General features: G+C 50.4%; 5 protein-coding genes across 5 annotated transcripts; 2 read left to right on the forward strand and 3 right to left on the reverse strand.

Moving 5' to 3' along the window:
- Nucleotides 1–787: 787 nt before the first annotated feature.
- Nucleotides 788–3,817, reverse strand: UCRPA7_3021 (putative rad5-like protein; the record flags this gene model as incomplete). Its single annotated transcript, XM_007915635.1, has 5 exons — nt 788–2,587; nt 2,646–3,098; nt 3,192–3,284; nt 3,344–3,429; nt 3,481–3,817. 5 exons carry the CDS (start codon nt 3,815–3,817, stop codon nt 788–790), a joined length of 2,769 nt encoding a protein of 922 aa, XP_007913826.1.
- Nucleotides 3,818–4,807: 990 nt separating this feature from the next.
- On the reverse strand, nt 4,808–5,101 carry UCRPA7_3022 (putative cysteine dioxygenase protein; the record flags this gene model as incomplete). Its single annotated transcript, XM_007915661.1, has 1 exon — nt 4,808–5,101. One exon carries the CDS (start codon nt 5,099–5,101, stop codon nt 4,808–4,810), a length of 294 nt encoding a protein of 97 aa, XP_007913852.1.
- Nucleotides 5,102–7,209: 2,108 nt separating this feature from the next.
- UCRPA7_3023 (putative trna wybutosine-synthesizing protein 1 protein) lies at nt 7,210–11,305 on the forward strand (the record flags this gene model as incomplete). The annotated part of the gene is made up of 6 exons (XM_007915610.1): nt 7,210–7,325; nt 7,383–7,980; nt 8,040–8,068; nt 8,718–8,768; nt 8,952–8,962; nt 9,012–11,305. The coding sequence occupies 6 exons, from the start codon at nt 7,210–7,212 to the stop codon at nt 11,303–11,305; spliced, it is 3,099 nt and encodes a 1,032-aa protein (XP_007913801.1).
- A 330-nt stretch (nt 11,306–11,635) lies between these two features.
- On the reverse strand, nt 11,636–12,398 carry UCRPA7_3024 (putative mitochondrial import receptor subunit tom-20 protein; the record flags this gene model as incomplete). Its single annotated transcript, XM_007915634.1, has 4 exons — nt 11,636–11,764; nt 11,821–11,921; nt 11,978–12,223; nt 12,329–12,398. 4 exons carry the CDS (start codon nt 12,396–12,398, stop codon nt 11,636–11,638), a joined length of 546 nt encoding a protein of 181 aa, XP_007913825.1.
- An 897-nt stretch (nt 12,399–13,295) lies between these two features.
- On the forward strand, nt 13,296–15,196 carry UCRPA7_3025 (putative exocyst complex component exo84 protein; the record flags this gene model as incomplete). The annotated part of the gene is made up of 4 exons (XM_007915598.1): nt 13,296–13,416; nt 13,472–13,821; nt 13,870–14,789; nt 14,845–15,196. 4 exons carry the CDS (start codon nt 13,296–13,298, stop codon nt 15,194–15,196), a joined length of 1,743 nt encoding a protein of 580 aa, XP_007913789.1.
- Between the last annotated feature and the right edge of the window lie 46 nt (nt 15,197–15,242).

Raw genomic sequence — 15,242 nt, forward strand, 5'->3', positions numbered from 1 at the left:
TGTACCATAACCTGTACCAAAAAAAAGAATGGATAAAATCGGGGCATTCGAGAGCGGCGGGATTCACACGTTTGCATAGAGAATGGTGTATGTAGGCGTATCTAGTAAGGTACTACTAGCTTTCATCGGCGGGTCTATCTAGAGTCGTGGAAGTCAAATACATATTTCTCCACTCTCCTCACAGCAACTTCATCCGGCGTAAACATAATCCTTTCTTCTGTGCTTTCTTGGTCGAATAGTCACTGTTTCGTCTTGTCTGTTTAGACCAATTGCTTCAGATCAGGTGCTCTGAGCTTGGTATGATCCATGGCTAGGCAACAGACCATCTATTCCTTTGCCAGGGTATTGAACGTAAATAAATCAATTGTAAAGACACTCAACATTGAGATTTATAATACTTGTCAAGATGTCGAAGATTCTGGTAATCTCGTAGAGGAGGCAATACTACTACTCTTGTGGAACTAATGTTTACTATCCTGGTGGAACAGTACTTTGAAGCAGGATAGTCAATAGTTTTACAAGTTGATATCATACACACTTATTACCATTAATAACAAAGCTAGTCCCTCCCTAGCCAGGGGTATCTTCTAATGAGCCCAGTATCTTATATTAGCAAAACAAATGTCCATAATCGCCTTACACACATGACTTCACATCTCAAAACCTTAATATCAATGCATAGGACTGCCGAGCTCATGCGCCACAGACGCACAACCTGGAGTGAAACACCGTTGAGCCAAAGCAGATAATAGACTACCGAAACCCGTTCGGAGTGCAAAGTGAGTTCTCAGGATAGCAGTCTCGAAATGTCTGCCATCCTCGTCTCCTTAGACTTTTTGTCCTTGCCCTGCTCCTGGAAGGCCTTGCTGACGAGCTTTCGTTTCTCGGCTTGGATGTCAAGAACTCGCTCCTCAACCGTGTCCTCCATGATCAATCTCCACACCGTGGTCGGCCGGGTCTGGCCGAGACGGTGGACACGGTCAACGGCCTGGTCTTCAATAGCCGGTGCCCACCAGCTGTCGGAAAGAATGACAGTGTCCGCGGCGACAAGGTTCAAGCCTACACTGCAAACAGCCAGACTGGCAAGCATGATGCGCGTGTTGTCATCGTGGTCTAAAGCCCGTATGGCAGCGTCCCGCGAGGCAGTCGTCATACTTCCGTCAATACGAGTATATGTATAACCAGCGTCTTTGATCTGGCGCTCGATGATCGTCAAGAACGATGTCCACTGGCTGAAAATAATGATCTTTGAGCCTGGGTTTCTGACTGTGGCCTGAACGATTTTCAACAACGCCTCCGTCTTCGAGCTCTGTGTCTCCGTATCCAGCTCTTCATCTTGACCAGACGATTCTAGCGGTGGCTCAACAAGTTTGGTTTCGTCTAATGGAGTGCGACACATTGGGCATTTGCTTTGCGTCTCGATAACCTTGCGGATACAACCACCGCAGAAGGTATGCTTGCAGTGAGTAATCACAGGTGCCGTCAAATCGTCAATGCACACAGGGCACTCTTCCTGACTCTCTATGACGAGTTGCAGTGCCTGTTGCAGAATTTCTCGGTTCTTGTCGTTGAGTACCACTACGTCCTGGTCCGCCAAGAGATTCAACAAGTCAGCGATCCTCTGCCGGCAGAGAGTCCAGTGGTTGCAAGTCTGACGCAGACGCAAGAGTCTCTCGAGAACGTTCTGGAATCTCCCCTTTTGGCCTTTGTTGGACCGCCTCTGGTACTCTTCAAGCACGCCTTTCGCCTCTTTCAAAAGTGCGTCATATTTCTTCTTCTCATCCGCTCGGAAGGTGATGCGATGTACATACTCTGTCTTGGGTGGGAGCTTCAGGTCGACGAACTTCATGTCTTTCTTACGTCGGAGACAGAGGTTCTGCATCAGAGACTGAAGGATGGCTTCCGCTCTACGGCTACCCAATCCCAGAGGTCTTGTGATGACGGTGGTGAAGATCTCAGTCTGCTCAATTCCACCGGTAATCCGCAGAAATTTGACAATGGAGTATAGATCCTTCACGCTGTTGACGATTGGTGTTCCCGTCAAAACCCAGCGTGCCTCAGCCTCCAAATGACATGCAGCCTGCGCGACTTTGGTTCCTGCATTGCGAATAATATGACCCTCGTCCAAAACTACGCGGCGCCATTTCGTAGAGAAGAGCGGGCCCTTATTGGTCTTGTCGCTCGTCAAGGTACCGTAACTCGTTATGACAATGTCGTACTGTTGCAAGTCTTTTTCAGATGACTTCTTTCCTGAGCCATGATAGGTGAGAATATTGGGTGCGTGAGACTCTTGAACATGCCTCTGAGCTTGCTGCTCCCAGTTGCTCATGACAGTGAGTGGAGCAACTATCAGAGTCGGTCCACCACCGCCTGTCAAGATTAGGGCGATTGTTTGCAGAGTCTTACCCAGGCCCATGTCGTCGGCAAGAATACCGCCGCGCAGGAGACCTGGGGCATTCCGTACGGCAAAATTTGTCGCCGTATTGACATAGAGGCCATTTTCCTTTCGCTTCCAGAGCTGTACTGTCTCGTCAGAACCTGGAGCAGGGAATTGAGGGTCTTCTTTCGCTCTCATCCAAGCAAGGCCCTGAAAAGAGATTTAGATATAAGTCCATCCTTAGATAGAACGCGGCTGTGCTACTCACCTGGAGTTGATATGGTAAGAGCTGTGCTCTCAATATATCAGGTTGATCGGCTTTAGGCAGCTTGACAAGTTGTTCCTCGTTCATAGCGAGGGTCTTGATGGCGTCTTCACCATCACGGAACGTCATTGCCTGACTCGCCTGCATCAATTGCTGCATTGAAACTCCAGGGCCGGGAGAAGCAGAGCCGGGCGAAGGGGCAGAAGGAGAAGCTTTCGGTCCAAGTCCAACACCAGAGCCGCCGCTCTTGAGACCCAAGGGTTTTCTTCGCTGCTCATTTTCCTTTCTCGTCTGCTTCATCTGGTTTGCCTTCAGGAGCCTGTCGTTCTTGAGGCGCTGCTCCAATGCTGCTCTGGCTAACACGTCGCTCGTCCCATAGAGCTCTAAACGAACGGGGCAGTCGAAATAACCCTTCTCTCCAATGATTATTGCCTCCACTATGATCTCGTTACGATCCTAGGTACCGTTAGTATGAGAAGAAGGGAAGATAAAATTATAACGCAACTCCAGGGAAGGACCTTCCATGAGAGTGTAGACTTGTTGACTTACAAGGTAAGGGGCCAGCTTCTCAACTACGGTGCGAGGCAGGTGGCCGACCTGCGCACCAAGAACATTGTCAACACGGATAGCATTGCTATCGTACTAATTACATGAAGATCAGTGGTCGCCATTAACTTAGCGAGAGTCCTATGGGAAATTACCTGGTTGCTAGGCTCTCGTCGTGCGATGACAACCTCGCCTGGACTGACGATGCCACTGTAATACCTACAGCCGACGATCTTATTATCTGATGAGGATTAGTCCGTTGCCTTCGGATGAAAGAGGACTATCCACGTACCTAGGTTGCCATAAAGTTCGAGCGGAGGACCATCCTCGCTTTGAGTGAGGTCTATGAGATCAGGCTCTTCATCTTGAGAGGCCAGAAGTCGTCGATCCGATGAGCTGGCAGTCGTGTAGCTGGAAGTAGGCTGCGAAGCGCGAGAGAAAGACTGGCTAGGGCGGCCGGGCAAGGAACTCTGTGACGATCCCACGTTGGCACTCGAGGCGGATAATGGATAGCGGCGGGTCGTGTCGGCCGTCACTCGTGGAGCCTTGGCAGTCGTGTTCGGCTCTTCATCATCACCCGTCAGATCAATAACCTCACGGGCCCGTTTGCCACTGCCGCGTGGGGCCATGGCGCTAGGACTGTATGTCTCTCGGGTGGAGGTTGCTTGCAGGAATGGAAGAATGGCTGGCAATGACACCAGGTGTTGCAGGGAATAAAGCAGTTGGCCGCTAGAAAAGGAGGATTCGACCAAATTGCACCCAGGTGCTGCTTAAGATATTGCCTACCTACCTAGCCATGCTAGCTAGGGTCCAGTATTAATTTTGTCAGAAGATGGTTCTGTCTTTCTCTAATTATCTAGGAGCGTCACAAGCCGGCATGTCGCGTTCACAAGGGTAACCGCGTTTGACAAGTATCTGGGTTTCCAATAAAACGCCACTTCATGTGACCAGGCAGGTGATTGAATGTCTATTACCCACAAGCCTGTTTCCGTCTATTCTCCTTCAACTTCTTCTGTCTCCTTGACGGCATTCGAAATGTTCAATATCTCATGGAACGACATCTCAGGAACGCGCCCGATGGTTTGGAACCGAACACTGTTGCTCCTCGCTTCCAGTACCAACGACTTGGGTGCGGGATGGTCGAGACAGACAAGACAACTGATTCGCTAACAATTTGCTGCGGTTGCCAGAGTTTCACGCCTCGGTGTGAACCCAGAAAATTGCGTGATTGACCAAGTCGAAGCTGATTCGCTGGAGCAGGCTAGGGCTCGTCTGCTTAAAGGTCGAAACCTCCCTCTTATTGCGGCTCATCGACTTTACAACGTCTTCTCTTCATTTTCAGGCATGGGCTGGTCGCTAGAGGCTTGTGTTTCATTCAAACTATTCATTCTAATCTCCACTAAGTGGTGGTGTGTTGAAGTGCCTCTCGGTTTGTCACTGAGGGCATTACCGCTACTAGTGTAGCATACACTGTTGAAGAGGAGTTCCCGCTCCTTGCAAATCTCAAATCCCAGACCTATTGCACAAAAGAGAACATCCCCTCTTCCTCATACGACCCTGAATCCTTATGTCATTACGTCGTGAATCATCTCTCCTCTTGCGAGGTCAACTCCCGCCGCCTACTCTTTCAGCAACCGTCCATATGCGGAGTAGTAGCCACACTTGGTAATGTGGCTCTTCTTGCCCGTCTTCTGATCGAAGATGTTGCAACCACCCTTGGCTACATTGGGCGGCGTGTACACTATGCTCGTGTTAGCAACTCGGACGGCGGGGATGATCATCAGAGCCGAACACCTACGGTGAAGGGAGACAGCGAAGTTGCTCCCCTTGTTCCAGATTCTGTGGACACCAAGCTCGTCGGCCATATAGGCCACCTCATTCTCCTTATGTGTTCTCTCAGAGATAACCTCCATTGGTCCCTGGCCCTCCGTCTCAGGAAAGGCGTACCGGGTTTCAGTTAGGTCACCACGGAGGATCTTCATCATACAATGGGCATTGCCGTGGTCGTGGATGGGGCTTCCCTTTCCAGGAGACCATACGAGGACGAGCTACAGGTGGCCCTGTGTCAGCTAACATGCTGTTGGGTATAGAAGACAATGACGACCTACGAGATTGCTTTTACCATTGCCTTCGTCGACCAGGTTTCGAGTATATCCTCGAGTTGAGTCTCCCATGGCGTACGACTCCCAGCCACCGTCAGTGGAAGGATAGTCTCGCATGAGTTGTGTCAGATAATCAACGTCGACATCATCCGAGGTCAGCCCTGACGATGGGCCCAAGGCTTCTTTCAGTGCGAGAACGAGCGTCTCGAAGACACTGGGCTCTCCTTTCAGCCCAGCCGGACCGACTACAGATGTCATATGCGCGATGCCGACGGCCATGTTGCTCTCGTTTTGATGATCTTGCAAACGCTGGTGTTGGTGTTGGTGCTGGCGGTCTTGTGCTGATGGTCCTGATGATATCTGTCTTTCTGGATGCTACGGCTATGGGTGGAGTAGCGGTGTTGTACGCTTTTTGCTCACCTCGCCTATCATCGGGGACGTCGGACTACGAAGGCCCTTCTCCCCGCTCCTCTCTGCGCTGATGTGAGCCGATTTTCGGTGCGCTTTTTGGAGTGTGGACCCTTGGCGGGTGACGACTTTTTAGCGCCAACTCGCCCGATTCTCTACGCCAGCACCAAGGACAATTCTCTACGCCAGCACCAAGGACAAAGGAAGCACAGAATCCTGATTGCTAATGCGCGGGAAGGATATGTCATAAAATAATTGGATTTCAACATATTGGCAACTATTATCTTCCATGCAACTCATATCACCATGAGGTGTGGTATGCACGGAGTGCGCGATTGATTTGATGTGTAGGTTTCACCGGCGTCTGAGCAAATTACTCGCGGGCCATTCCGACGCAGCTTTTCACCACGCTGTAAGAAGCTGAGTATCGGCCTGAACCCGATCAAGCTCATCAGTTCATCGTGTCGCTTTCTTCCGGTGCCAGTTTGGAGGACCAATTGCTTGTGTGCGTCATCGGGTTACATTTTAGATAATGCGGACAGGAGGTTCAAATGGCATGTTGTATGTAGAAGCTATCTGATTAAGACTCAATTAAGTTGATGGTGTCGATATGTCTTCGCCTCTAACCCCGGGTTTGCACGGCCGGTTCTCGGTTTGCTTGCCGTGCGGAGCCGCCGATGTGTCAGCAGCAATTCATCCATTGAGATACTTGTCAAATATTAAAAATTAAAAAATTGTTTGCTATCCTAATGACTCTTATTGGGTTCCTTCTCATACAGCTCTCGGCCTCTTTTTTTGGTGGTTTGCGAAAACATCGATGGTCCAAAGTTGCTCGCTTGGCTAGTCGGATATACGAGTCAGTAATCTAGCCACCTCAAACAGGATCGTCACTAAGAGTCAACACAAAAGCTTTATTCGTGACAAAAACTACCAAAGAATTACATTCTTTAGTGCACAGCCGGCTGGCCGAACCGGGGAGATCGCAATGGCAACCATGACGACAGCCAAAACAGCACCGCTTGCCAATCCTATATCAGATGGCCACGCCAAGCCCGAGGCGCAAAAGGAAACGGCAAGCCGTGGATCAGCAACACCATGTAAAGAGAATGTCGGTTGGAGGAGGGTAGTCAGGAACTTCACCCCTTCGTGAGTACTTCAATCATGACTTCAACTATTATGAAGCCGTGTGCTAACTTTGTTAACTGTCAGTTGGTTTGCTGTGAACATGGGAACTGGGATTGTCTCCATACTTATTCATAACCTTCCCTACAATGCAGCCTGGTTACAATACGCTTCATATGTGTTTTTTGCTCTCAATGTTGCGTTGTTTGTCACGTTCACCGCCATGACAATCGTGCGGTATACTCTTTACCCTGAGATCTGGGTTGCCATGATCAACCATCCGGGCCAATCTCTGTTCCTAGGAACATTTCCAATGGGTTTCGCAAGTATGACAACTCCGGATTCCTCTTCACAACCCTCTTGCTAATACCGGTCTAGCAATCATCAACATGACTGTCATGTGTTGCGCATCCTGGGGAGACTGGGCGATCTACATGGCTTGGGGGTTTTGGTGGTTCGATGTGGTGATCTCGCTGGCTTGTGCCATCTCCCTTCCCTTCATCGTGTAAGTAAAGAGACTGTAGCCCTCACCAGTCGGATTTCACCTGCTAAAAATTTCAAGAATGCATCGTCACCGACCCCAACTCAACGAAACCACCGCTGCACTCCTTCTGCCCGTGGTACCGGCCGTGGTGGCGTCCGCATCTGGAGGTATTTTGGCCGAAGCCCTTCCAAACACCGACCACGCCGTCACGACTCTTGTGACCTCATATATTCTCTGGGGTATTGGCGAGTCGTTCTCCATGTTCATTTTGGCCATGTACTTCCACCGCCTGACCGTCCACCACCTTCCACCCCGCGAGATCATCGTGTCTGTTTTCCTGCCCGTTGGTCCACTAGGCCAAGGCGGATTCGGCATACAGCAACTAGGCAAAGTTGCCCTGAAGCTTCTCCCTCAGACCGCTTCCTTCGGGAAAGTTGGTACTGATGCCATCCATGGAGGCGAGGTGCTCTATATGGTGGGCATCTTCATGGCTTTTATCATGTGGGGAGCCGGCCTCGGCTGGCTCATGCTAGCTGGTGCCAGTATCCTAACAACAGCGAACTTCCCCTTCAACATGGGTTGGTGGGGGTTTACTTTCCCTCTGGGTGTCTTCACGACATGCACTGGCATGCTAGCACAGGAGCTGTCAAGCCCTTTTTTCAAGGTCTTAACAATGGTACGTGAAACTCGCAAGAGATAAGTTATAAGGATCTTCAGAACTGACAAGAAGCCTAGATCTTTTCCATCTCGGTCTTCCTCTTATGGTTGGTGGTCGCCGTACGGACTTTGCTCCAGGCTGTCTCTGGAGACATGTTCTTTGCGCCTTGCCTGAAAGATTTAAGACCAAAGACCGGACAAGCCGACGGTGATAGAACCGTTTAAGATAAAATCAACAAACAAGTTCGTAATGTATATGCCTCTTTACGAAAGAGGCTTGGTAATGTAGTTCAACATGAATAGGGTGGTCCATAAAAGCCGGTAACACGGGGGAGGGGATTGTTTTACCTCAAGCATTGGGTAACGGAGTTCAACACAAAGCGAAGTTGGGTGTATAAAATCCTCCGCCAGGGTAGTAAATCTTACATAGGTACTTCCACAATGGTAGCATTACCTCCTCAACAAGGGATTACTACCTTTGGAGAAGTTGATCAGCCCATAGTAATAAACATGATCTTCATAATCTTGATGAGTATTAAGACTCTTGATATTGAGTATCATTATCATTTAAAAAACATTGTTTATTACCCTGGTAGAGGAGTAAGTACTCAGCTTAATCAAACGAAGTAGAACAAGAAAACATTTAATGGGCAGTCCACCAATCTATTGCAAGTATAAATTCTCCCAGACGGTCAAACTGTTAGCAAAGCTGGGTTACCACGGTCAACTTATGACTACTGACTTGCGTGCTATTAGCCAGTTATTGGCCTTAATGACCCCGTCGTTACAGCTTATTCTAGCCCTCACGTTAGTGGCTATTCAAGTTGTAGGTAAGCTACCTAAGCATGGTAGTGGGGTTCTGACGACCGCAAAATTTAGGAGGGGTACTCTCCAACTTTCAAACGCGATTGATCTCTTAACTGCCGTTCAATTCATATGGTGTTCAATCATGGCTAAAGAACTCGGATTCGGAAGCTCATGGCTTGATAGGCTTACGCAGCGTAAGTTTTGGATCTCCCTAGATATGATTCTATCCTAACTCAATCGCAGCCGCCGTCGAGATATGGCACGTCTACAGAATACCAATTCTGCTGGCTACCTTTGCGATCCTGGTTTCAGTTCGAGTTTACCTACACTTTCACGACGAGGGCGAGAAACTACCATTCCTCCAGAAGACATTTGCACATGAAACCAAGGAGACCGTGGACGTTCCGGTCCCGAATTTGTCCAGTGTCCCTCGGGTAGACGAGAAGCGGACGAAGCCAAGCGGACCTCGCAGAATCAAGGGTGAATTGCAAAAGCAGAAAAATGATGATACAGGAGCTGTGGAGCTCAGCAAGAGGCAGATCAAAATAGTCGTGTTCTTCTCGTCTCTGACCGGAAGCACGAAGACGTTCGCGGACAAGTACACCGAGAGCCTTGCGAAAGCGGTTTCAACCATCACTTGCGACTCTGCGTCAACATTTGCTGAACCACAGCTGATTGACCTGTCCGAGGTCGATTTCGATGACTACTTTATAACTCCACCGAAGTCAGACGGCTCATCAGACTTGGCCACGGCCTATTTCTACCTCTTTCTCATCCCAAGCTACAACATCGACACCATCAACGACACGTTCCTCGAGCATCTACAAGAGACACACCACGACTTCAGGATAGACACAGCGCCTCTGTCTGGGCTCCTGGGGTATTCAGTGTTTGGCTTGGGCGACAGGGAAGGCTGGCCAACGGAGGAAGAAGGGTTCGGCTTCCAAGCCAAGGAGGTCGACAGATGGATGGCGAAACTGAGCAGTCGGAAGAGGGCATACCCTTTAGGCCTCGGCGACACGAAGAAAGATCTCTCGGTCAGATTACAGGAATGGTCCGAGGGTGTGGTGGACGTTCTTGGTCTGATAGCCCGCACCGGCTCCTTGGGGGAGGGCGTCCCTGGTTCCGGCGACCCCCTCGAAAGCGATGGAGAAGACGTGGCGGACGAGGATGACGGGGAAGTCATGATGGAGACTTCTTCAAACGGTAAGCGGGCCAAGACTGGCGATTCAGGGGATCTAGGAGATGTTGAAGATCTCGGCCGTCTGCTTCGCGACTCCCCAAAGGATGGACGCAATAAGGCTGCCGGAGCGCCATTAGCCGTGGATTTCACTGCATACGGGACTTCCCAGAAAAGAAGGAAGCAGCCGGTACAACAAATCAAGGAAATGGTCCCTAAGGGCTCGCCTACGTACACGGCCTTGACTAAGCAAGGCTACTCAATTGTCGGATCCCATTCAGGGGTAAAGATCTGCCGTTGGACTAAGTCAGCCCTTCGTGGGCGCGGTTCTTGCTACAAGTTCTCCTTCTATGGAATCAACTCGCATCAATGCATGGAGACGACACCGTCGCTGTCATGCTCAAACAAGTGCGTCTTCTGCTGGAGACATGGCACCAACCCCGTGGGCACAAACTGGCGGTGGGTGGTGGACCCCCCACAGCTCATCTTCGACGGCGTGAGGGAAAATCACTACAAGAAGATCAAGATGATGCGTGGCGTGCCGGGTGTTCGCGCTGCGCGCTTCGCAGAGGCGATGCGCATTCGGCATTGCGCATTGTCGCTTGTAGGCGAACCCATTTTCTATCCCCATATCAATGAGTTTCTTGGTATGCTGCATAAGGAGAGGATATCATCATTCCTCGTCTGCAATGCTCAGCACCCGGACCAGTTGGCTGCTTTGAACCACGTCACGCAGCTTTATGTCTCGATTGATGCTTCAAATAAGGAGTCATTGCGCAAGGTCGACAGACCCCTGCACAGAGATTTCTGGGAGCGCTTCCAGAGATGTCTCGATATTCTGCGGGAGAAACGGTTCAAGCAACGAACTGTTTTCAGGCTCACTCTTGTCAAGGGCTTCAACATTGAGGACGAAGTCGAAGGTTACGCAGACCTCATAGAGCGCTCGCTTCCCTGTTTCGTCGAGATCAAGGGTGTGACATACTGTGGCACATCTACGTCCTCAAGCGCTGGACTGTCCATGGCAAATGTCCCCTTCTATTCCGAGGTCTGCGATTTCGTTACGTCCCTGGACAAGGAGCTCAATCGAAGAGGACTCAACTATGGAATAGCAGCAGAGCATGCTCATAGCTGCTGCGTATTACTTGCAAGTGATAGGTTCAAGGTCAATGGCAAGTGGAGAACGCTGATCGACTACGACAAGTTCTTCCAGCTTCTGGAAGAGAAGGGTCAGGATGGAGATTTCAGTCCTGAAGATTACATGGGTCAGGAGACACCAGAATGGGCCACTTGGGGGAATGGAGGGTTTGATCCCAGAGATCAGCGAGTCGATAGAAAAGGTAGACCAATCGAGATCTAACTAGGGGTCCTAGAAGGACCGTCACAGTCAAACAAAGAGCGGACCAGATTATAAACGGCATTTGTGAACATTAGTAATGCTGCATTGCCGATTGTTTCATCAGAGTTCATCAATGTACAGGTGATGCTACAGGTAGCCTCCCAGCAGGCGCTCCAAGCGACGCCGGGTAAGATAATATACACTGAAATCGGCGGTAGTTGGCAGAAGTTTCCCAATCGAGCTATCCCAAGAGGCCTGTTGCTCGAAACAGATCGTCGGTCGATGTCAAGAGTGGAGGAGATATCGTGAAGAAGGGCCAGGGGTTTTGGTTCCACGCCGCTTATTCATCATCTAGTCGAGGCCGACCGTCGGCATGCCAGGCATTCCTCCCATCTCAGGCATCTGAGCGGCCCCAGAGAACGCCTCAATCTTCAGGCTCGGATCGTAGGCAATCATCTCTGCGAGAATGTCGAGGATAGGCTGGGATCTTCGGGTTAGCTGACGTGAAGCACAGAGCTATATGGGTGTGGGTATACCTTAGAAACAGTCTTGTCGTAGATTCCAATGAGGTCTCCAGGGGTCGGATAAACCTTGAGGGCCTTGTAGAATGCCAGTGCTGCTTCCAAACCCCGTGTAGCTAAGAAATTCTCAGTTAGCTATGAATTCCGAACAATGATGTCAGGCATCACTTACGATCAGCGCCCAGGGTCTCTCCTAGGGAGACCTGGTCTAGGAAATATGCCTCCTTGTCCTCAACATTGGTAGGGAATCCCTCCTCCTTGGCCTCATCCACAGCATGCTTGATGGATAACCTCTGCTGCTGAGCATCTGCCTCGGCCTCCTCCTTCTCTTGTTTGGCTTGCCGACGCTCGTTTCGTCTTAGGTTTCTCCTAAACTCGGGATTCTTGCGTCTTTGGTGGTCGAAGTACACAGCATATGCTGGAAGTCATTGTCAGGAAAGGGGGCTCGTGGTATAAAAGGCTTGAACAGAAAATAATTGTTTGCCTTGGGGCAAACCTTTGCTTGGGCGGGAGCTTTACTTACCAGCCAGGCCGGTTGCCAGTGCAGCAACTGTGGCTGTAGCAATGACGGCGGTTTGCGACGATGATGCCATTGTCGCGCGATCGGTGCTGTGCTAGAATAAACGGCTGGGGGCCGACACAGGTTGCCTTTGGGCAGACAAGATGAAAGGAGGCAATAGGTGTTGCTAGGTAATGCAGCTGGCGATGTGATGACCCGATGGTAGTGGTGGTGGTGGTTGGTAGGTAGCTGATCCAATGCTTGAATCTGGTCGCGCTGGGAAAGCTTTCAAGGTTGGACCGGGTGCTACAGCTCTCCAATGAATTTTTTCATCACTGATCGAACGACGTACCGCTGAAAGAGATAAGGTATGGGGACAAGCACCGCCTCATGAGGCTAGTAGCTCTCGGGAAAAGGCGCCGCCGACAACCGACCGCTGTGGCTCCCGCCTTGACACCCCTGCCCACTGCTAGGTAGTTACCTAAAGGCAAGCTCCAGCACCCCCAACCTGGCCAGGCGTGTTTGAAACACCATTGCCATCCATGACTTAGCATTCACGACAACGACCTTTTTCACTGCACAAACGCCACTCCCACCTTTGATCCCGGCTCTTTGAAGATCTTGGTCGAGTCGCTGACTCGGGTGAACCAGGCACAATGTCAGAGGAAAGGAGCAAGATCTCGCTGCGTAGCGGGGGCAAGAGGAAGGGTCGGCCTACAATCAGCGCTCCTCGACAGATCTCAGAACCAATTCCTAATAATGGCATCGAAGTGCCTCGAGGAGGACGGTCGATAGCTGAGGCTGCGCCAGTACCGCGGCCACGGCTGGCTCCTCAAGCCGGTGGGAAGGTAAGCTGAGCCATCACATCTGGACTGCATATTAGACTTGGTACTGATTCCCCTAGACCTCTGATCTTGTCAAACGGCGATATTCTACAAGATTCAACAACCTCCCAGACAATTTCGATGCCTCTGCACCGCCTATTCCCTCTATGCCAGCATTGACCAAGTATGAGCCGCGAGAACGAAGACCACCGCCTTCTCGCGGAGGAGGAGTAGCCCCAACACCAGACATCAAGGCCCTGAGAGACCCTAGACTTGTGGCCGACCAATGTAAGATGTTTGCGGCTGAACAATATGAATACATAGATGCTGATCTTGAAACCAGATGTTGCCAATATCCTAAGCGACGCGACCGAGGATGAGATCCGCGACTATGAGGCCGCCCTGCGTAACCTGAAGAACCGGGCTACTACCGACCTACAACAGAATGTCTACCAGAACAGAACTCAGTTTATAAAAATAAGCAAGGAAGCTGAGAAACTGAAGGGAGAGATGCGGGCGCTGAAGAACCTAATGTCAGAGCTGAAAATCAACACGACTGCATTGAGATCTGCATCATCAAAGGAGAACGCCGATTCTCCAAGTCTGAATGGCGATTTCTCGACGAACCTTAGCAAGAGAGACAAGCGAAGCTCAGTCGCGGATCGGACGCAGCTTTGGAACTCTCAGATGCAGGTATGTATTCGAAAATCTCTGCACCATTGTATGACTGACATCTTCTAGGCGCTCTACAAGAACGTTGAGGGATCACAGAAGTTCTTGCCGACTTCTATTGGCCGCCACGTCGTGCAAGATGCCGGTTCTTGGATCGAGCTAGATAATGCGACCTACAAGTCTCGTCGCTCCATGCAAATATTTCTTTTGAACGATCATCTTCTTATTGCTTCTAGAAAGAAAAGAAAGACAGAAGGTTCTGGAGCTGATTCGCGTGGCCCGCCTGTCAAGCTTGTAGCAGATCGCTGCTGGCCACTCCTTGACATTGAGGTTGTGGACATGGCGGGAACAAGTGACACATCAACTGGCAGAAACAAGCTTGCAGATGCCGTGATGGTTAGGGGCGTAGGCCAAGAGTCGGTGATATACCGTACCGAAAAGCCAGAAGACACAGCCAAGGCATCGCTTATGCTTAATATACGAAGAACTGTCGAAGAGCTGCGCAGAGGCCTACAGTCTGAGGTTGAAGCGAATAACAAAGCCAAGGAGACAATCAACTACTTTGCTTCGAGGGACCCTGGGCTCCTGCAGAAGACAGCCCTCCTCGAGACTTTGTCCGATATCAAGGATATGCTGATTGAAGTGGATGGGAAGCAGCAAAATCTACGATGGGTAGAAAGCCAGATGGATGAGCTGGACATTGACATTGCCCTCCAGAGACTTGAGCCTGCCGTTGTGCGAGTCGAGAAGATGAAAGCGCTGGCACGTGGGCTGAAAAATAATGCCGTCGCCCAAGACTTTATTGAGTTCAAAGTTGAGGAGAGATGCTCCAGGCTGGCTACCGTAATCACGCGTGAGCTGGTCGACACTCATAATGAACAAAGGAAAACGAAGCGCAATGTTGTCTGGCTGACACGACTCGGCTTTGAAGATCGTGCGAGAGAAGCTTACCTGGAGGCCAGGAGCAACATAATCCAGAAGCGATCTCGGTAAGCACAACTGCCTCTCCGGTACTGGAGAGCCTTTACTGACACGGTACAACAGTCAATGCATCTTCCAGGGTGACCTTCAGCTCTACATCTGGGAAGTATCTTTTGTCTATTTCTCCATCATCAAGAATACTGTAAGCTGCTTCCAAGGCTGCTTCCCCCCTCCGATGATGAGTGCCTGTGTCAAATGGGCAAAGGAAGAAGTAGAGGCGTTCAATGCCATTCTAGCTCGCCAACTCAGCAGCACTGATCGTGGCGGCGAAGTGTGGACCAAATGTATGAATCAGGCGAAGGACCACGCCAAGATGCTCTCTGAAGTTGGCCTTGATTTTCGCAATCTGGTTGGACAGGACATGAATGTATCGCCTGAGACCAATGGAGGTCCGGTAGGGCTGGGACTATCTTAAGATGCGTCCTCGGGTTTGACCAACTGTACTTTTGCGCGATCAGCGA

Source organism: Phaeoacremonium minimum, assembly GCF_000392275.1.
Source record: "Phaeoacremonium minimum UCRPA7 unplaced genomic scaffold PA7_03_scaffold_222, whole genome shotgun sequence".
Lineage (NCBI taxonomy): Eukaryota > Fungi > Ascomycota > Sordariomycetes > Togniniales > Togniniaceae > Phaeoacremonium > Phaeoacremonium minimum.